At 42.7% G+C, this 22,110-nt stretch overlaps 1 protein-coding gene across 3 annotated transcripts in view; it reads right to left on the reverse strand.

Moving 5' to 3' along the window:
• ARHGAP21 (Rho GTPase activating protein 21) overlaps nt 1-21,467 on the reverse strand; it is a 133,750-nt gene extending 112,283 nt beyond the window's left edge. Inside the window, exons 1-2 of one of the 3 annotated variants that reach the window (XM_050804850.1) lie at nt 21,405-21,467; nt 19,654-20,185 (exon numbers count right to left, since the gene is read on the reverse strand). In XM_050804850.1, coding sequence (XP_050660807.1) covers nt 19,654-19,716 — 63 coding nt within the window. In that variant the 5' untranslated portion in view covers nt 19,717-20,185; nt 21,405-21,467. Of the gene's footprint in view, nt 1-19,653; nt 20,493-21,404 lie in introns of those variants that run through there. The other 2 variants (XR_007728885.1, XM_050804851.1) reach the window with 2 other exon arrangements.
• Between the last annotated feature and the right edge of the window lie 643 nt (nt 21,468-22,110).

Here is a 22,110-nt window from a genome sequence, read left to right on the forward strand (position 1 = left end):
GGCTTCAACACATATACATACACATAATATATAGTGTATAGTACAGTGTATAATAGTATAATATATATTACAGTATATTATACACTGTACTATGTACTATATATTATGTAGGCACTGAATTATATACACTGTACTATACACTATATATTATATAGGCATTGAAAATAATGTCCTAAAATGGAAAAATGTACATAATATGATTCCAGCTTGTAAAACACACACACACCAACTAGATGCACTGGGTGAAAAAAACAGCAGTATCAACATATTAACAGGAGTTGAATTTGAAAGATTTAATTACGTAGACCAATTTTAATTTATATATTTTCCAGTTTTTACAAGTAACCATGTATTTTATTTGTAATTTTTAAAAGTAATGGCTCTTTTTACTACCATCTCTTTAGTTTTAATGTAAATCTCGTATAACATCACCTATAACAACCTAGAATACATTAATAATAATTGTAAGCATGTATTAAGCACTCAACATGCCAGCACTATGTTAAATGCTATATCCAGGTTACCTCATTTTAATCTTCACAACAATCCCTGATGGAGGTACTGTTAGAGGGGAGAAGGCAAGTAACACTCAAGCCATACCACTGCCACAGAGCCAGGAACAACTCCAGGCCTTGAATTCAGTTCTTGGGCACTAAACTCTGCACTTTCAACTATAACACTATACTGCCTCCATACAACAGTGGTAATATTTAATAAGTAATGTTACCTTGCAGAATTCTCAGTATGCCACCTGAGAAACATGATGGCCACTCTCCCACTTCCCATGATATCATTTCTTTTCTGTCTCCTTCAGTTCTTCTTCCTTCCCATCCTGCCTTTTCTGTGACTTGTTTCCTCTCACCCATAGTTCTTCCCGACCTATACCGTAAGCTTCCCAAGGCTATCCAGCAGCATCCTTGATAACTGCTTAGCTTCAACGGTGAAACTCAAAGAAACCAAGTGCTGCCCTAAGTATTCCTACAAACAAGAAGTTATACACTAAAAGCCTAGCACCACATCTGGCCAGCAGATGTATTTTGCTTAGATCTCACTATTTTGAAAACCTTGAATTAGTCATCAACATTTAAAAATCAGGACAAGTTGGCCAGGCACGGTGGCTCACGCCTGTAATCTCAGTACTTTGGGAGGCCGAGGCGGGTGGATCACGAGGTCAGGACATTGAGACCATCCTGGCTAACACGGTGAAACCCCGACTCTACTAAAAACACAAAAATAAAATTAGCCGGGTGTGGTGGCGGGCACCTATAGTCCCAGCTACTCGGGAGGCTAAGGTGGGAGAATGGCAAGAACCCGGGAGGCAGAGCTTGCAGTGAGCCAAGAACGTGCCAGTGCACCCTAGCCTGGGCGACAGAGCAAGACTCCGTCTCAAAAAAAAAAAAAAAATTAGGACAAGTTCACATGAAAATTCAAATGTTCAGCTTCTCTTGAAATCTAAATGATCTGACAACAGTGGGTACACACCCAGCTACTCGGGAGGCTGAGGCGGGAGAATGGCAAGAACCCGGGAGGCAGAGCTTGCAGTGAGCCAAGAACGTGCCAGTGCACCCTAGCCTGGGCGACAGAGCAAGACTCCATCTCAAAAAAAAAAAAAAAAAATTAGGACAAGTTCATATGAAAATTCAAATGTTCAGCTTCTCTTGAAATCTAAATGATCTGACAACAGTGGGTACAACATGACAACAATCTCCTAAAGCCAAATCTCTAGTAATCCAGTCTCCACCCGCCTCTATTGTCTAATTCCTGACTGTCATCCACTCACTTTCTTTACTCTTCAAGTGCCTGGCTCCCAAAGCACTGATTGTGTGACCTCCACCAAATACTTTAAGTGGTGGCAAAGAAGCCACATGAGATGTTGTCATATGCCATTTTTACTTTATGCTAAGTTCTACGTTTTTTTTTCTTTTTCTTTTTTTTTTTTTTTTGAGACAGGGTCTCACTCTGTGGCCCATTCTCATCTCACTGCAACCTCCACATCCCAGGCTGAGGCGATCCTCCCACCTCAGCCTCCTGAGTAGCTGGGACTATAGGTGCGCACCACCATGCCTAACTTATTCTTCTATTTTTTTTTTTTTTTCTTTTTTGAGACAGTCTCGCTCCATTGCCAGGCCAGAGTGCAGTGGCACAATGTCGGCTCACTGCAACCTCTGCCTCCCGGATTCAAGCGATTTTCGTGCCTCAGCCTCCCAAATAGCTGGGATTATTAGGCATGCGCCACCACACCTGGATAATTTTTTTTGCATTTTTAGTAGAGACAGGGTTTTGCCATGTTGCCCAGGCTGGTCTCGAACTCCTGAGATCGGGCAACCCTCCCACCTTGGCCTCCCAAAGTGCTAAGACCACAAATGTGAGCCACCGCTCCTGGTGGTATTTTTTCTATTTTTGGTAGAGATAGGGTTTCTCCATGTTGGCCAGGCTGGTCTCGAACTCCTGGGCTCAAGTGATCCTCCCAAGGTGCTGCTATTACAGGTATGAGCCATTGTGCCCGGCCTACAAATTCTTCTTCTCAGAGACTTTGGCAACTAAATGGCCAACGATCAGACCTAAACCACAAGGATGGTAGCAACAACAATCCTAGCAAAAAACGCCAGGCCAAGGCACATCCAAAAGCACTTGGTATCACTGGCTTACTGGATCAATGCATCCCTAGATTCTATTGCAACTCAAATAAAATTCCTTTGGGATTACCCAGAATGAAGAAGTCTTAAAAAGGTCTCAGACCTCAAACTAGAAAGTTTTCTGATGATGAGACTAATGAGTTTAGTAATAGCTGTAAACGAGTCACTAAACACTAAAATATGTTAAGTTTTAGCTTTGTTAGGCTCCTGATACTATGAATTTTACATGTTAAGATAATTGCAGCCTCTATCTTCTTTTATCCTCTTAGCAGCCATCCAAAATCTATATTTTTTACAGTAATGTAAATCCATTAGGGACAGAACTAGAAAGTGCATTGAGGGATCAATCTTACGCTGAAATAAACAGAGACTAAATGACCTTCTCCACCTCTGATTTCTCTGATACATTAGTCTATTACGCCCAGCCTAAACTATGAAAATATTTCTTCACCATTCCAGAATAGAGAAAACAGGACATAAAGTATTGGAGACCCCGAAGTCCCACTGGGAACTAATTCCATATCATAAACGAAGAAGCTCACATCACAGCTATGGAAGAACTGAGAAATGGTTGGGGCTGGGGCAACCATGGTCAGCGTGCTTTATTTATTATTCATTGCTTTCAATAACATTTTCAACTGTTTTCCTCTCAAATTTCAAGCAATATTAAATAAGTTGTATTTAGTAAGGAAGACAAATACCCACAAAGTGATGAATAACCTACTAGGTAAATAATTCATAGTTTTAAAAGATTCACTGATAACTGGAATAAAAGCTATCATCCAGGTTACTTTCTATTCTGTAAAAGAAGCCATTATGCTGAATATGTACAATATTATCTATGATTAACAACAACAGTCTGATAATAACAGTGTTGATCAAGGGATAAAAGGAAAAACAAGAGCTTTTGCTTCTTAGGGAAGAACACTCAAAAGCAGATGATAGCTATCGTAGTAGATTTTCTCTATTGCAAAATAACCATTTTCTAAACAGACTAGTAATCGAAAAAGTTTTAAAAAGTACTTCCATTTAATCCCACTGTGAAAGAACTCAAGAACCATATTTCACTAAAACTGAAAAACTAGCTAAAAAGCAACTCATTCCAAAATCTTTCCTACTTTCTAATAAATACAATGTCAGATGCCTTCAAAAATATGTAACATTTACTTATGTTACAATTATATTGCTTTAATTTTTTTGCCAGTTTTAAGTAATTCATTCTAACTTCCCCTCCTCCACTACTTAAATCTCTGCAAATAGTCTCATCTATGCTACTTACGAATTAACTTAATTCTTTTAAATTCAGATCATTAGATTTGTCACATTAAAAAAGTATTTTGACAAAAAATATATTCTAAAAGATTACTTTCCTACTCTTACAGGAAGACAGTGTTTTCATATCCTGATTTACTTTTGCTTTATACATCATAGCAGTTTTGAATTAAAAAGCAAATACATACATACACACTTATGAAACAAACCTGACCACTCCATGCACAATACAGATTGCACAACAAACTCCAATTGTGGTTGATCATGCAGTCTAAAATCCTGAACTGGGCCATGACTGCCTATAGCGCAGTCTGCATCTCTTCTCTGACTCAGCTTCTGTCAGCACAGCAGCGGGTTACGAGAGCTCTGCAGTGATGTGGTCCACAAATAAGATCTTCCCCTCCCTTTCCTGTCTAAGCAGCAATAGCTAACTGCCAGAACGACATCATCTTCCCAAATGCAATTCCCACCAGTACATTTAAATTATTAGATCATGAAGGAAAGTTTTCATAAAATTCTTATTATTTAACATTATTTGATTTTTAAAAGGTTATTGCTTTTCCTCCTTTTCTGGGCATGTTTAGTCATTCAATGAAAACACAACTTGGGGAGGTAATATATAAATCAATCAACTATGCTGGCTCCGGTCCACAGCAAACAAATTCCAACACAAGGCTGTGCCATCATTAATGACGCTCACAATGACTTGATCCCAAGGGTACCAAAGGGTACTCCATCCTTTCTTAACCTCTCAGTAGCGCCACACAGAGCTAACAACTCCTTCAATGACTCTCATCATGGGTACCACAATTCCACTCTCTTTGTTCTCTTACAACTTCTTTAACTATTACTTCTTTGCAAAAGGCAATGTAGCAATGTGAGAAAAGCCTAGATCTTAATAAGACAGATGTGTGACCAAGGAGGCTAAAGACTTATCCTTTAAGCTTCAAATCATTCATTTGTAAAATGGAGACAGTAACACATACATGAGGTTTAACCTGAAATAACATCTGTAACATGCTTAAAACAGTGTCCAACAGATATCTAATAAATGATTAACAGTTTCAAGATTATCACCCCTTTCTGTCTAAATCAGAATTCTATCCTTGACCTCCCTCTAATTTCTTACACTTCCATAGGTGTTGTCACCTCAACCTGTGATTTTAACTATGAATTACTTCTAAAGCCCTCTTCAACACCACCCTTTCTCCCAAGCTCCAAATCTGCATGACTAAACACTTGCTAAGCACAAACACCTACATACTACATGTCCAAAACTGAATTCATCACCTTCCCTCCAAACTTGCACTACCTCCTCTATTCCCTAATCTGCATAGTGACTGTACAACTCATCCCCCTAGTCACCCAAACAGAAACCAGAGTCATCTTAGATTCCTTCCTTACCTCTCATATCCAGCTACCAAATCCTGTCACTTCTCCTAAAACATATACTAAACTGTCCTTTTTCCATTCCACCGGCACTGCCTAAATTCAGACTCCCATCAACTTTCTCCTAGATTATCACAGGGCATCTAGTTGGTCTCCCAAACATCCTGTCACTCCTCTCTGGAATCTTGTCTGTGGAAGACTAACAAAAGCATCTTTTAAACCAAAAGCTAATCATATGACTACCCTGTAAATTCCTTCTGTTGCTCCTTTCTGCCTGTATACAGCAGTGGTTCCCAAAGTATGTTACTACTTGTTTTATAGGATGCAGAATATAAACTACAGTTAAGTAAAAAAAGTCTTCAATAGCAAAAGAAGTTTGAGAGAAGCTAGGTTAAACAATGCTGCTGCTGGAAGCTTGCCAAAGGCTAAATATAAAGCTCAAATTCAAAGTCCTCAAAATCTGAAAACTGAGGCTACTGAAAAGCTTGTTTCTAACTAGTTCGTCTTGGTGGCTGGTTTGTCTGCCTCTGTCCGTCCCTTAACTGGTGGTATTCCCTCAGGTTCTGGACTTTGACCCCCTTCTCTCCCTCAATGACCTCATCAACTCCCAAAACTATAATTACCATAGATGCTGGCTTAATTGAACTCTGCCTGACTTGCTAGACCAACCAAAATTCTTCATTTCCTGGCTAATTCTTCAATACTGGCTGATCCCATGGCAAGCTCAACTCTATTATAATTATTTGTATAAATTTATGGGGTATCATATGCAATTTTGTTATTTGCATAGATAGATTGTGTAGTGGTCAGGTCAGCTTTTAGTATATTTATCACCCAAACACCACACACTGTACGCATTAACTAATTTCTCGTCATTCACCTGCTCCCACCCTGTCACCCTTCTGAGTCTCCACTGTCTATCCTTCCACTCTCTACATCCATGTATACACATGTTTAGCACCCACTTATGAGTGAGAACATGCAATATTCAACTTTCTGTGCTTAGTTTGTTTCACTTAAGATAATGTCCTCCAGTTACATCCATATTGCTGCAAAAGACATGATTTCATTCTTTTTTATGGCCGAATAGTATTCCATGAATAACCTTCCATTCCAAATATACCACACATTGTCTTTGTCTTTGTCTATTCCTCCACTGATGGACACTTAGGTTGATTCCATATATTTGCTACTGTGAACAGTGCTGCAACAAACATACAACAGCAGGTAACTTTTTGATAAATAGATTTCTTTTCCTTTGAGTAGATTCTTAGGTCAAATGGTAGTTCTATTTTTACTTCTTTAAGAAATCTCCACACAGTTTTCCATAGAGGTTGTAACAAAGAAAAGAAAGAAGACCCAAATAAACAAAATCAGATATGAAAAAGGAGACATTACAACTGATACCACAGAAATACAAACGATCATCAAAAACTATTATAAATAGCAATTATGCTCACAAACTAGAAAACCTAGAGGAAATGGATAAATTCCTAGAAACATACAGCCACTCAAGGTTGAACCAAGAAGAAACAGAAAACCTGAACACATCAATAACAAGTAGCAAGGCTCAATCAGTAATTTTAAAAAATCTCCCAACAAAGAAAGCTCAGGACCAGATGGATTCACAGGCAAATTATATCAAACATACAAAGAACTAAAAAGAACTAGTTCTCCTGAAACTGTTGTAAGAAATCAAGGAATAAGGAATTCTCCCTAACTCCTTCTATGAGGCCAGTATTGCCCTGATACCAAAACTGGAAAAGGGCCCAGGCACAGTGTTTCATGCCAGTAATCCCCACACTTTGGGAGGCCGAGACGACAGGATTGCTTGAGCTCAGGAGTTCAAGACCAGCTCGGGCAAAACAGACCTCATCTCTCCAAAAAAAAATTAAAAATTAGCCAGGTGTGATGGTGCATGCATGTAGTCCCAGCTACTCAGGAGACTGAGAAGAAAGATTGCTTGAGGCCAGCAGGTCGAGGCTACAGTAAGCCATGTTCATGTCACTGCACTGCAGTCTGGGCGACAGAGCAAAACCTTATCTCTTTAAAAAAAAAAAAAAAAAAAAAAACCAATCCAGACAAGGACACAACAAAAACAATAACAACAACAAAACCCGACGGACCAATATCCCTGACGCACAGACACAAAAATCCTCAACAAAATACCTGCAAACTGAATCCAACAGTACTGCAAGCTCAACCCTTATGTCTGGGAAGATAATCTAGACACTCAATTCTGCTCCCAACAAGTGACATTCAAGCTTAACATAAGTCAGCTGTATTTTTGCACAAATCTCTATGTCTGTTTTTTTCTTGTTTTTTGTTTTTTTTTTTTTTGAGATGGAGTCTCGCTGTGTCACCCAGGCTGGAGTGCACTGGCTCACTGCAACCTCCGCCTCCCGGGTTTATGCCATTCTCCTGCCTCAGCCTCCCAAGTAGCTGGGACTACAGGCGCCCGCCACCTCGCCCAGCTAGTTTTTTGTATTTTTTTTTTTTTTTAGTAGAGACGGGGTTTCACCGGGGTGGCCAGGATGGTCTCGACCTCCTGACCTCGTGATCCGCCCGTCTCGGCCTCCCAAAGTGCTGGGATTACAGGCGTGAGCCACCGTGCCCGGCCTCTATGTCTGTTTTATTTGTGTTATGGTAATAATGTAATGTAGATGGTATGGAAACTGATGAAATATGGGTAAAAACAAGAGTTGCTCTTTCTATGAAAATTAACTTGAGGTACACTGAAAGGATATGCTACAGCTAGGGAAAATATCCAGTATCTTCAGATATAGATATTCTAGATATACTACATGTAGAATTTCTAAATAGAGAGTATCTGGTGAGACACTAGATATTCTCCCTAGTATTCTAGAGATAACAGATATTCTACCTAGCTGCAGCATATTCAGAAACTAAAGCTGTTCCCTCTGCCACAACATTCTTCTCTTCTACCTAGTTAACTCCTTCCCGAGTTAGCTTAGACACAATCTTCCCAGGAAGATTTTCCCTGATCTCTACAATAGGTGAGGTCGGCCTGCTATGTGTTTTCATAGCTCCTTACTCTTCTCCTAAAATCCTATTCATTGTAACTCCACTATAAGTACTTGTTCAATTGTCTGCACTTCCCATTGCCCATGTATATCCATGAAGGTAGGAGCCAGACTATGTCTGTATTTTTATGCTGCTGCACCCTCAGTGTCTGGCACTTAGAAGGTGCTCAATGTTTGTTGAATTTATTAATAAATGTGGAAGGACACTTCTAAATATAACAGGAAAGTCTGGTACTAGATCAAATTTGAATCATTTTTGATTAACTTTTATCTTAGGAACAAAAGGGTCATTATCACCAGTTGTAGGCAAAACACAAGTTGCTTCCTTCCTCAGTCTCACTAAGAAAGTAGTTGGTGCAGTAACTCCCGCCTTTAATCCCAGCACTTTGGGAGGCTGAGGCAGGTGTATCATCCAAGGTCAGGAGTTCAAGAACACCATGGCCAACATGGCGAAACGCCATCTCTACTAAAAATACAAAAACTGGCTGGGCATGGTGGCAGGTGCCTATAGTCCCAGCTACTTGGGAGGCTGAGGCAGGTCCATCATTTAAACCCGAGAGGCAGAGGTTGCCATGAGCTGAGATTGCACCACTGCACTCCAGCCTGGGCGACAGAGTGAGACTCCATCTCAAAAAAAAAAAAAAAGGAAGGAAGGAAGGAAGAAGGGAAAAAGAGAAAGAGAGACAGAGAGAGAGAGAAAGAGAGAAAGAGAAAGAAAGAAAGAAAGAAAGAAAGAAAGAAAGAAAGAAAGAAAGAAAGAAAGAAAGAAAGAAAGAAAGAAAAGCAAGCAAGCAAGCAAAGCAAAGCAAAGCAAAGCAAAGCAAGAGGAAAGAGAGAGAGAGAGAAAGAAAGTAGTTGGAGCACTTTGGCTTCTAGCAAAATCGCTGCATATCTAACAACTGATACTATTCCATCCTCTAAGATGCTGAAAAATTCTGGGAGAAGGAAACGAAGGGTTTCAGGCATCTGATTTTCAGGAGTTCCCAGGGGAACCACTAAACAAAAGTTCATACCAAAAAAGAAAAAAAAAGAAAAAAAAGAAAAACTCACAGACTAAAGGCCCAACTATAATCAAGCTTTTATAAATCATTACTAAACATAGTCTACTTTTCCTGTCTTCAGTCCCCATGTCAGAATATCTTCATCTGTAAAATCCTTTAGAAAACTCCACCAGTTTCCCATGAAGGATAATATTCATGGAACTATCTTTTCCTTATTTAAGAATCAACAAGGAAATCTCCCTGAATTCCCTTCTCCCCTCAAACAAAGATAGTGCAGCCAGACAGCAAGCCAACAGCAACAACAAAAACACATGGGCAATATTTACGACAAAACTAGGTTTCAAGGCATCCCTATGAACCCCAAAACAGACACGAGAAGAGGCAAATCACTAACAACACTTTAAGTTGTACACAGCATCAGCATCTGGAAAGAAAGGGGCAAAGAGAGACATCTGAGCATGTGACCAAACAGAAGAAACCCCAGTGTAGGGGTGTGAACAGTAACCCCCCTGAAAGGATATGTCCTTATGTCTTTGCAGATGTAATTAAGTTAAGAACTTTTTTTTTTTTGAGACAGAGTTTCACTCAGTCACCCAGGCTGGAGTGCAGTGGCTCCGTCTGGGCTCACTGCAACCTCTGCCACTTGGATTCATGCGATTCTCATGCCATATTAGCCAAAGTGGTCTCAAACTGACCTCAAGTGATCTGCCTGCCTCGGTTTCCCAAAGTACTGGGATTACAGGTGCGAGTCACTGCACCTGGCCAAGTTAAGGATCTTTAGAATTACCTAAATCCAATGACATATGACCTTACAAAAGAAAGGCAGACGGAGACTTGGGCATGCAGTAGAGAAGGCCATGTACGGACAGGCAGAGACTGGACCTATGTTGCCACAAAATAGATATGATCTATGCAGTGGTCCTTCAATATTCGCGGGAGATTGGTTCCAAGACCTCCTGCGGATACCAAAATCCATGCATGCTCAAGTTCCTAGTATCAAATGAAGCAATATTTGCATACAACCTAACACGCCTCCTGCAGTAAATCATCTCTAAATTACTTACAATACCTAATACAATGTGAATACCACATAAATGGTTGTTATTCTGTGGTTTAGGGAATGATGACAAGAACAAAAAGTCTGTACTTGTTCAGTACAGACACAATTTTTTTCCCAAATATTTTTGATCCACAGTTAGCTGAATCCACGGATGTGCAACCCCATGGATACAGAGGGCTGACTGTTTATACAATCTATGGACAGAGAAGGGCATCTATATGATTAAATGAAAACAAAAGTAAAAACAATTTCCTAAAAGGATAAGAATAACAATCTGATGTGAATGGGGCGCCCAGAGCCTTTCCTTTCCCTCACATCCACTAGCACATAATGTTTCCAGAAGCCAATATCCAGAACCCAGAGAAGAAAGTAGGTCTCACTGATCTGGCTTACACAAATTCTTTTAAATATACAATCTGTATTTACTAGGAAAATACTGGGTATTACAGACGTATTACCTCAAGGTAAAAAAAAAAATGGTGCTGATGAATCCCCAAGATCACACTAGCTATGCCACATCCAGAAGAATGTCTAAATATAATCATAAATGCAGCTTTGTATCTACTGATATTTAAGGACACTCTCTACATTGTGAGTAATGAGAAAATCAGGACATATACTTAAGAATATGTCTTCTCAATATATTAATTAGTGCAATGAACAAAAAATAGAACTCAAGAGAGTATCTTCCTTAGGTTGTACGAAGGGCAAAGAAGTTGGGGGATTATAAACAGTGCTGCATACATAGCACTACTCCTGACTATGCCAGAGCCCTCTTCAGAACAGAGATAAGCAACAGGGGGAAAGGCAATAAGTAACCAATTCTGAATCAAAAACACACCCAATATCAAATAGAAAACTCAACAGCAGCTAGTCACCAGGGAAAAGTAAATAAAGTCTTTAACTTCCCTGTTGCTTTATTTTTTTTTATGATAATAAACAGTTTCTTCTGATCTGTCTACTTTCCCCAAAACAGATGAATAGTCAGAAATATCAAATTTGGGTTTATCGATCTATTCTTTTATTCACAAATCTACACAGTGGAAATTCTTGCATATTAAATAGATAACTAGAAGTAAGAGGACTTATAAAACATTTCCATCACATCAAGTTTCTTTTTTTCTTTTCTAGAGATGGGGGCCTCCCTATTTTGTCCAGGCTGGTCTCGAACTCCTGGGCTCAAGCAATCCTCCTGCCTCAACCTCCCAAAGTGCTGGGATGACGGGCTTGAGCCACCATGCCCAGCCCGCATCAAGTTTCTTAAACCTATAGTATAGTATATCCATTTGTCTTTTGGATTATTTGAGAAGCACGAAATGTCATCATCCAGATTATATTGTGAAATAAACTATTTGTACAATACCCAATTTTATAAGAATATGGCAACTTAAACCATAAAACTATTTCAGTGAAAGCAATCCAAAATTGAGTTTTTTGCATTTAGATATCTTTCTACTTCAAACCAGGGAAGATATGGAAGGCTTATAATATTTTAACACATTTAATTACTTATCGTCAATTAAAATTAGATAAAATAGTAGGACATCTTTAAGTCCAATAACCTTTCGTTTTAGTAATCTAATCACATCAACCAGACAGAAAAACAAGTGCCTACCATATGGTCGTTCTGTAACAGAAAATAGCTGCATTGAATAACAGCATCTGTGCATCTTATCAACACTAGCATTGCCCATACTTAAATCAGCATATTGTTAACTATAATAAGATGACAGGACCCTTCCCAAAGCAAAGAACAAAAGAAACTGAATATTACTTTTGTGCTAGATTACTTGACCTGGTAGTAACTAAAGAAATGAAGAACATCAAGGCACAATGAACTTCATAAAATGCTTAACCTGGAAGAAATGAATGGGAAGGAACACTAACAATTTATGGAGAAATTATTTAGATCTGGGTACCCACTTTGCTGATGGCTCTTATCTAGTGATAGGCCCCACTCAATACATTCAAATCCAGGCTTCTGCCGAAATGCCACTTAATGATCCCTGCTGCTGCTACTGCCATCATTCTCAATTCTAACAGGTTTTAGCTTTAACCCAACCTTGCAGCATAAAACTTTTGGCACGGAACAGTATTCTGACACTTACATTCAGGTATGTGAAGAAACACACAATTACAATTAAATAATAGAGTTATACGGTACTATAATTAGCCTAGAATGAAGATCCTATGCCTCCAATGAAGAAACATGCTTTTTAAAAATTGTTTTTTGGCCAGGTGTGGTGGCTCATGCCTGTAATCCTAGCACTTTGGGAGGCTGAGGTGGACAGATCACAAGGTCAGGATATCGAGACCATCCTAACACGGTGAAACCCCGTCTCTACTAAAAATACAAAAAATTAGCCAGGCGTGGTGGCGGGCACCTGTAGTCCCACCTACTCGGGAGGCTGAGGGAGGAGAATGACGTGAGCCCGCAAGGTAGAGCTTGCAGTGAGCTGAGATCACGCCACTGCACTCCAGCCTGGGCGACACAGAGTGAGAGTCTGTCTCAAAAAACAAAACAAAACAAAAAAATTGTTTTTAAGTATTGTTTTGAGCAGTGTGTATGCTTTTTAAGTATTGTTTTAAGCGGTGTAGTTTGCTACAAACCAAATTTTCACAAGACTGATTACATATTACCTATTTTAAAAGTCTATACATAGTGTTCTTTTATTGTCGTTTCGGTAATAAAAAAGAGAAAACATAAAAATAAAATAATCCTGATATTCTCATCATTCAGAATAAACTGTTAATCTTTCGTCACAATGTTTGTGATTTTTTTTTAACTGGTTATGAAATATTTGTGATATGAAAAAATAAAAATATGTAATAAGGAACATTCATATGCTAGCCATTCGTTTTAAGAAATAAAACGTCATCCATACACAGATTATCTTTTTACAGTTTCTTTTATCGACCAGATTGCTCTTTCACTTGTCTGTTAATTATCATGATCTCATCTCTTAGTGGAAATTGTTTCATACATTTGTACTACACTCTGTTACTTGGTTACCAGCTTCCCAGAGGTAAAAAAGGTGCAAAGAAAAAAGGCACCAAAAATTTTGACAGCAGTTCTAACGGAAATAGAATGGAATTCAAGGTAGGCACGAGGTCTAAGGGAGAACATACTTCATACTGTACATATTTTGTATAAACTAAAATAAGTGTTCAGCCAGGCATAGTGGCTCACACCTGTAATTCCAGCACTCTGGGAGGCTAAGGTGGGCGGATCACTTTGAGATCAGGAGTTCGAGACTAGCCTGGGTAACATGGCGAAACCCCATCTCTACTAAACATACAAAAATTAACCAGGCGTGCTGGCACACGGCTGTAATCCCAGCTACTCAGGAGGCTGAGGCAGAAGAATCACTTGAGCCTGGGAGGCAGCGGTTGCTGTAAGCGGAGATTGTGCCATTGCACTCCAGCCTGGGTGACAATGCAAGGCTCTGCCTCAAAAATAAATAAAATAAGAATTCACATACTACACGTCCAAATGCAAACTCAGTAACATTTTGGAGTTTTTCTAAGTCTTTATTCATTCAAAAAAAAAATTTATTGAGAACCTATTATGTGCTAGGCACTCTTCTAGGCACAAGAAATACAATGCGAACAAAACAGACAAACTGCACTCTTAATGCCTGCATTCTAGATATATTACCTGTCTCAAATACACAAGCAAAATCAAATGCATAAGCATGCTGGGTGGAGACTAAGTGATACAGAGACAAAGCAAAGAAGGAAGGCAGAGCATGGCACAGGGAGCAGGGGAGGGGCATTCAATAAAGGGAGTGGTTGGCAAAGCTTCACTCAGAAGGTGACCTCTAAGCAAGAGCCCGAAGGAGCCAAGGAAGCAAGCCGTGCAGAGACCGAGTGAAGAGTGTTCTAAGAGGAGAGTTCAGTGAGTGGGAAGGCTCTGGGGACTCCCATGTTTGTGTACATGCAGAAAAGCAAGAGACCAGAATGGCTAACACAGAGTGAGGAGGGAAGAGGCACAGGAGTTACGCTCAGGGAGGGGGAGGACCAATTATACAGGGCTTTGCAGGTCACTGCAAGAACTCTGGCCTTCAATCTTCAGAGAAATGAGAAGCCATTTGAGGAATCTGAGCAAAGGAATGACACAATTTGATTTATAAATTGTCTGTCCTGATTGCTGTGTGGAGAACAGACTTCAGGCTGGCAAGGACTGAAGTGGAGAAATAAGTCAACCGGATCCACATGTCATGTATGAGAAAAAAGAGAGACATCAAAGATCACTCCAAGATTCCTGGCCTGGAAGGGTGGGATTGCTATTGCTTGAGATGAGGAAGACTGGAAGGAGCAGACTTGGGAAGGTGAGCTAGGGGAATGGAGGTAGAGTCAGGATTGTGGTTTTAGATACGCCTATTTACTATCCTAATGGAGATTCTAGGCAGTCAGGTCAGTTGGATATAGGAATCTGAATCTGAGAGACAGAGCAGCAGGTCAGCAATAGAGATACACACACGTACACGTAAAGAAATATAAGTGAGTGTGTGTATGTCAATTATCTGCATATACTTGATATTTAAAACCATGAAACAGTATTGGGAGAAGAAAAGAGGATTAACTGAGGCTTGAGGTGTAGGAAGGTTTAGCAGACCAGGATGTTGAGGAAACTTCAAAGAGACAGAAGGAGGTGACAACGAGGAAGGAAGATAATTAAGAGAGTATAATGTCCCGGAATCTACATGAACACTGAATAAAATGTAGAGCCTTTCCTGCATATTCATTTATTCATTCAAAAAATATCACCTGACACTTACTGTGTGTCAGTCACTGTGGAAACAAACATGGTCCCTGCTCTTATGGGGACTGCAATCCAAGGGGGATATAGATAAATAAACTTGTAACTGGTATTCCTGAAAATGAGGATGTTTTGAGAGAATACACCAGGGGCAGCTAAAACAGTCCTGCGGGTCAGGGAAGGCTTTCCTGAGGAAGCAGTATTGAAGACAAGACAGTAAAACTCAGCCATGGAGCAGAGGGAGGAGGAGCAGGGGAGAGTAAAGGGAAGGGTGGAAGAAAGGACCTGACTGGAGTTCAATCTAGGAAGAACAAAAAGAAGTAACAGGTGAGACAGAAGGGCAGACCAAATTACCGAAGTCCTTTCAGACTTCCCAGAAGTCTGAATTTTATTTCAAAGGAAATGGGAAGACAGAAAATTGTCTTATAGGAGGTAATGTAATGATCAGCTGGAGTACAATGGCGCGATTTTGGCTCACTGCAACCTCTGCTTCCTGGGTTCGAGGATTCTCATACCTCAGTCTCCAAACAGCTGGGACTACAGGTGTGCACCACCACGCCCAGCTAATTTTTGTATTTTTAGTAGGGACGGGGTTTCACCATGTTGCTCAGGCTGGCGTAGAACTCCTGACCTCAGGTGATGTGCCCATCAGGAGGATCATTCTGATTATGGTAGGGGCAGAGCTGTGGAAGGGGACAAGGCTAAGTTATTGGGATACTCCATAGGGAGTCTGTTTCTGTGGTTCATCAGGGAGATGCAGCTGACCTGAACTCGGGTGGGGATAGTGGGTATTGGGAATGTGGACTCCACAGGACTTTGCATATGAGGAATGACGAGACAGAAGAGTGAGGATGCTGACCTAGTTTTTGACTTGGACCAATAATAAAGAGATGGTAGTGCTACTCAGAGAAAGAAGGCGCACAGGAAGAGGAAGGGTCAGTGGTAGCGGTGAAATTTGATGAGTTTGCAATGCCTGGGGAATATCCCCCAAAAGTGTTCATTCGGTAAATAGGCAGCTGGCTGAAAAGGTCTAGAGGTCAACCATAAAGCCTGAGATACAGGTGTAGCTATGGAGTCACCAGCACACAGGAGAGTGTAAAATAAAACCCAGGGAGTGAGAAAGAGAATAAAGGAATGGAATGGCCTTGGCTCTGGATGAAACCAACAATGAGGCAAGAGGAGGAAGAAAAACCCTACAAAAGAGGCAGACAGGGAAATAGAAAGGAGGAGGGGAAAAGGAGAGTGACTGAGAAGGAATCAGGGAGTCTGGGATGAAAGCAAAAGCAACTGTCCAGCATTCCAGAAGGAAGAGTCAACGCGTGGATTCATACAAACTCGTACCCAGAACAATGTCTTATTGTATTGTTTACAGTATTTCAAAATCAACCAACAAGTGTATTTCATCAGCCATAATACATTTCAATCATAGAATAATCTTAGCCTAGGTCAAGAAGCAAAACAAAAATAAGTTCATTTGCATTAGTAAAAAGTTTAATAATAAAGTGTCAAAAATTCTATTACTGGACAAGAGTATGGACTACAGATAAAAAGTGAAATAAATGTTAGAAATTGAAAAAAAATTATGTGGTTTAGAAAGCTGAGGGAAAGTTTTCTCTTCTTTGGCTTAAAAAAAAAAAAAAAACGTTGAACCTTGAAAGATGAAGCTATATGGATATGAAAAGGGGTGATAATATCACAGAAGAATCTATATAAAGTGATTTTGTGAGCAAAGTTACTCAAGGATTGGTGTCAGAAGACTTGACAGACTACACACACACACACACATACACACACACCAAAAAATCACTTAAGAGGTTCAGAGTGAGTGATTTCAAGTTTTAAAAATACACCTTGAGATGTATAAAGTAAATAAATTCATGTGAGTACCATCTGGACCATCCTTACTGTATAATGCCAAGACATATTCTACTGAACTGTCCTAATTTTTTATTTGAAGAGGGCTGTTGATTTGTTTTGAGCCTTCCAACATATCCTGGGGGTGGGGAGGCCTAAATGTATTCATATATCAACACAATAAAATTGTAATGCTTAAGATGAACGAGTATTTTGCTGTTTTTCAACAAAGTGCAAGACCTTATTCAGAGAAGGTGGAGTTGGCTAATTAAAGCATGAAAGAGAGACTCCTATTAATTCATTACATTGATTTCTGCTGTCCTACAAAGTTAGGTTTTCTTGGCTGACTGACAGCATTACTATTGAGCATACATACTCATCTCTTTGTTAATTAAAAACACAATAATAAATGTAGTACCCAAACACATTATGGATTTTTAACATTTTTTAAAGAATGATAGTACCACTGTGGAATGTAGTGCTTCTAATAAAAGTGAGGACAAAAATTAAGAGCAGTGTTCAAAAACCTAAATATTAGCCCGAAGTATTTCATTGGCAACTCCCTATTACTAAAAAATATTCACAAGATTTAATGTGTATCAGAAGCATCAATCACAGATAAAAACACAACACAACTAAATACAGGTAATAATCACACAAGTTCTCTTCACTCCCAACCCTGAGGTTTTAAAATGTTTTCTGACAGCATATATGCCTTTATTTCCACTTCCACATAGAATCTAGGCAAAATATCTATTCTTTAGAAAGTCAAATAATATTGTAGTTTAATACCAAACCTAAATATTGTATATATATTTCACATGAGCAAAATACAGGTGATATTGTTTTCTTCATTCCCAAACTAGAAACAAGATAGCCATGCCGCCAGCAGTAAGGTCCAAATGAAAACGAATTTCACAGCCGTTAAAAAATACATAACTGTCATTGTTAATAAAAGCCAAGTGTGCAACAAACTGGAAATACTGCTTGCTAGCCAAGGACAAGATGTGTCTAAATTCTTTGTTTCGGGACATCTCTTAAATGACCAAAAAATAATAATCATCAAATAACATTAGTTCTCGCAAATAGAATGCAAATATAATGCTAATTAAAGTATTCACAAGACAATGACAAATAAGGCTTCAGGACCACAATACATATTATTATGTAACTGCAATACACATTAAGCAATCACCAGGTTGCAGGTAGGCCTTCCAAAAGGAGTTATTATGGTTTACCGTGATCAGAGGATTGTGGTGTTCTATTTAATCATGCTTTTGCCTGCAAGCAGGTGTTTACAGATGTCAAAAAGTAAAACACTGATTCTAAATGTAAACCTATAGTTCTAATAAATTGTACAGTAATAGCACGCTGTACCTCACAGCGTTTTCTGCATAAACCTTCTAATCCGACATGAAGTAAGCTGCATGAAGCAAGTTTCTCTGCATGCTTTATGAGCCAAAATTTAACTTCTGATTCATTTTTATTAAAATGCCAAAACTCACACACTGACAACCAGACCTTGTTTCAAGGACTATGAAGTTAAAATTCAACATCCGGTGCAAAAGAACGTGAGACGGTGAATGAGGGTTCACTTGGGTATGTTATTGTCTAAAGTAATCCTCAACGCTTCAATGAAAACATAGGCATCTCAAAAGTAAAATTTAAAGGATAACAATATTCAGTCTATTTAATGAACAAATTACAGAAACCGCCAATAATAAACATAGTGTATTCATAATGGAAGTAAATTCCGAATACTTCAATCTCCAAACGCGAGGAGGAAAAAAAAAAAAGGTGAGAGGCAACAGGGTATATGGGTGTCATAAATCAATGTATTGTCTATGATTTCTGTCCTGCCTACTCAAAAATTTTTAGGAAGTCTGGAGTAAAATCTCTGGGCCTTGGGAAGATGCTAGATGCTACCCTAAGCAGCAACGCAACCCACCTGACACCCCAAAGCGGCTCACAGAACTCCAGAGGTGTGAAAGGGAGGGTATAAATAAGAGAACAGCAAAGGCACGAGATTTTTTTCCGGGAGTTGGAATTACGACTCTGTAAGGTCGTTTTCCAGAGCTGTGCTTGAATTGTTCACGGAAAAACACGTCTTTTTCTACCTAAAGCAGAGATCTGCAGCAACAGCAGCCAGGCGCCCACCGTCAGTGCCAAAGAAAGACTAAGTTCCAGGTGCAACAAGCATATTAGCTGCCGTCTCTGCACCCGGGAGGGCAAATCCTGGACACAGACACACAAAACGCTCAAAACCACCCCCAACCAGCTCAATTCCAAATATCTTGGAAGAGGACTGAAGGAAAACGGATACTCAGGTGCCCATTCTCAGGCTTGCAGTACCCACAGCCACAGAGATGGGACAATTCCTGGCTCTGAGGAGTGACCAAGATGAGGACATTCCAAAATGCGGGACGTGTTCTTGCAAAAGAAACACGGGAGTCTCTGGAAACAGACGTGGGCCAGGCTTCACCTCGCTACTGGTTAACCTGGGGCGCTCCCACCAACCAGCTCAAAGCCCCGGGAAGCCCCTAGTGAGGCCCGGTGGCCGGTCACCCCCAACTTGTAGGACACTCAAGACACAGGCCACCGCCCTGCTGGCCAGGAACGCTGGCTCCGCGCTTACCTCGCAGGCCTTGAGCTTGTCACCATCTCCCTCAGGCAGACCAGTCCGACGCGTGGCCATCATTTCATTTCAAATGACAAAGAAGGGACAAATCCTTTGGAATCCACATTGGAGGTGGGGGGGGGATGCCACCACACACCCGAAGGGGAAGAATTCCGCAAGCAAGCTCCGAGGGGCAGGGCTGGTGAAACAGACAACGTGCCAGGGAATGAAGGTTTTCAGGAAGCGCCTTCAAATGCCTTGCTGATTTCTCGCGACTTCAACTGACTTCGCCTTCTTCTTCCATTTCTGGAGACTTAAAAACAAAGGCGACAGGTCTTCTTGGAAGCCAGTGTCGAGGCCAATTGCAGAAAGCGGTCCCCTTCTTCCCAGTGCCACTCCTGAGTCCTGGAAAAATCCGAACGTGTCGTGAAGGCTCGAGTGTCAGCTCCCAGAGAGATCTTAGGAAAAGGAGAAGTTAAAGGGCGTGAACTTTCTCCAGGCGCCTATCACTGTCTTGCCCACATGTCCACACCAAGTTCGCGTTTCCTCCCTAACAAAACAAAACAAAAAAAAAAAATTTTAACGTAAACAAACAAAAAGCCTATAAATTCGAGGGGGTGTTTAAAAAAGAAAAATCTCAAAACTGCCCAGCGGTTGCGTCAAACACATCAAACACACCTGGCTGTTATGCAGCCTTCAAGAAAATCGTTCCCCATTCAAGTGCATTTTACTTCATGTCTTTCCTGGGCAGAGCAGAGGGCTGTGCATGTTCTTTTCTGCATCACCCAGACAGGGACACTTCGGGGAAGTTTTCTCCCCCACGAGGTTGAAATGGGATCACACTTTTCAAGCCCCCTCCTCGTTCCCCTCCGCCCCCCAAAAACTCAAGCACAAAGCCAGCCTGGCTGGGGCCGGCGTGGGCTCGGCGGCGTCTCCGGGTGACTCGGGCGCCGCCCCTCCGCCCCTCCGCCCCGGCCGGCGTCCCCGAGGAGGCGGCTGTTTTCCTTGGCCCGCGGCGGGGCTGGGTGGGGACGGCCGGGGACGGCCGGGGAGGCGTGCGCGGCCGCGGGTGGGACGCGGGCGCCGCTCCCGCTCCGGGGCATGATTCCGAAGCCACACTCGAGCAACTCTGAAGTCGCGGCTTTTCCCCCAACTACAACTCGACACGGCTTTCCTTCCCCTGTGGCCACCTAGGGGGGAAAAAACTAGGAAAAAGCAAACCACCACCCACCTCCCCCACGATTCCCCCGCCCCTTCCTGAGGCGGGTCGGAGACCTCCAGCTCCCAAAGAGAGCGGCCCCAATATGGGCTTTCTCAAAGGTGCTAGGAGCCCCTGGGCGAGACAAAACCGGGGGCCTTACCCTTCCCGCCCGCTCGGGCCAGGCGGCCAAAGCGCGGCGGCGAGCTGGAGCGGGGACGCGGGCCGGGCGCCGGGCCCGGCCGGGACGCGCTAGGCCGCAGGCTCGGTTAATATTCATGAGCGGCCCCGGGCGCCCCTCCTCCAAGGCCGGCCGGCCGGACCCCGGCGCCCGCCGCCGGCCTTTGTGCCCTTCCCTCCGCCCCGCCGCCCGCCCTCGCTCTGCACACGCGGGCGCGGCCCCTCCGCCCCCGCCGGGCGCCCGCCGCGGGCTCCCTCCCGCCCCAAGCCAGCGCCAGGCCGGGTGGCCTGAGGTGGCGGGAAGGGAGAGAGCCTGCGGCGAGCCGGGCTCACCCCGGCCCGCGAGCGCGGCGCCCTCCCGGCTGAGACGGAAAAGAAACCAGACACGCACCAGAGGAAGCGGGACGAGTGGATCCGCACCGGGCTGGCCGGCTCCGGGACAGCGCGCCCCGCCCGGCGTGAGCCGGACCCCGCAGCAGGACGATCCCGCGCTGCCCGCCGCCGCCGCCGCCGCCGCCGCGCTCCGAGGCCGCCGCCCCCGGCCGGCCGCTCCCAGGCACCGCCGCGACCTGCCCCGGCCGGCCCCGGGCTCTCGGCCGCCGCGGGAGGGCGTGGGGCGGGGCGGCGGCCGCCGGACTCTCCCCTCGCCTCGCCGGGCCGGGCCGGGGCCCCGCTCCGGCGCCCGCGAACGCCAAGTGACAGAAGCGCCTCGCTCCGCGGCCGCGCGGAGCTGTTTCCCGGGGGCGGATTTCTCGCTTCTTCCTCCCTGGATCCACCTCCTCCCACTCCACCTCCTTCCCCTCCCCTCCCCAGGGGAGGCTCTGGGGCTGAATATTTTCTGTCTTGAATAACACGGGCCTGGGGAACCGACGCTGGAGAAGGGGGATTACCCGGAGGCCGGAGGGGGGTGCTCGCCTGCCCCCTCCCCGTGGGTCGCGGGACCTACAAGCCCTCGCCCCCCAGCACCCCAAAACCAGGCACACACAACCCTCCCCGCCCCTGCAGTCTCCCAAGCGCTGAGTGGCAGCGTCCAGGGATGGGCTTGCTCCCGGGAAGGAGACCTGGTGGTAGGCGTCTGGGGTGGAGAGGGGGACAAG

This window comes from Macaca thibetana, chromosome 9, assembly GCF_024542745.1.
Source record: "Macaca thibetana thibetana isolate TM-01 chromosome 9, ASM2454274v1, whole genome shotgun sequence".
Lineage (NCBI taxonomy): Eukaryota > Metazoa > Chordata > Mammalia > Primates > Cercopithecidae > Macaca > Macaca thibetana.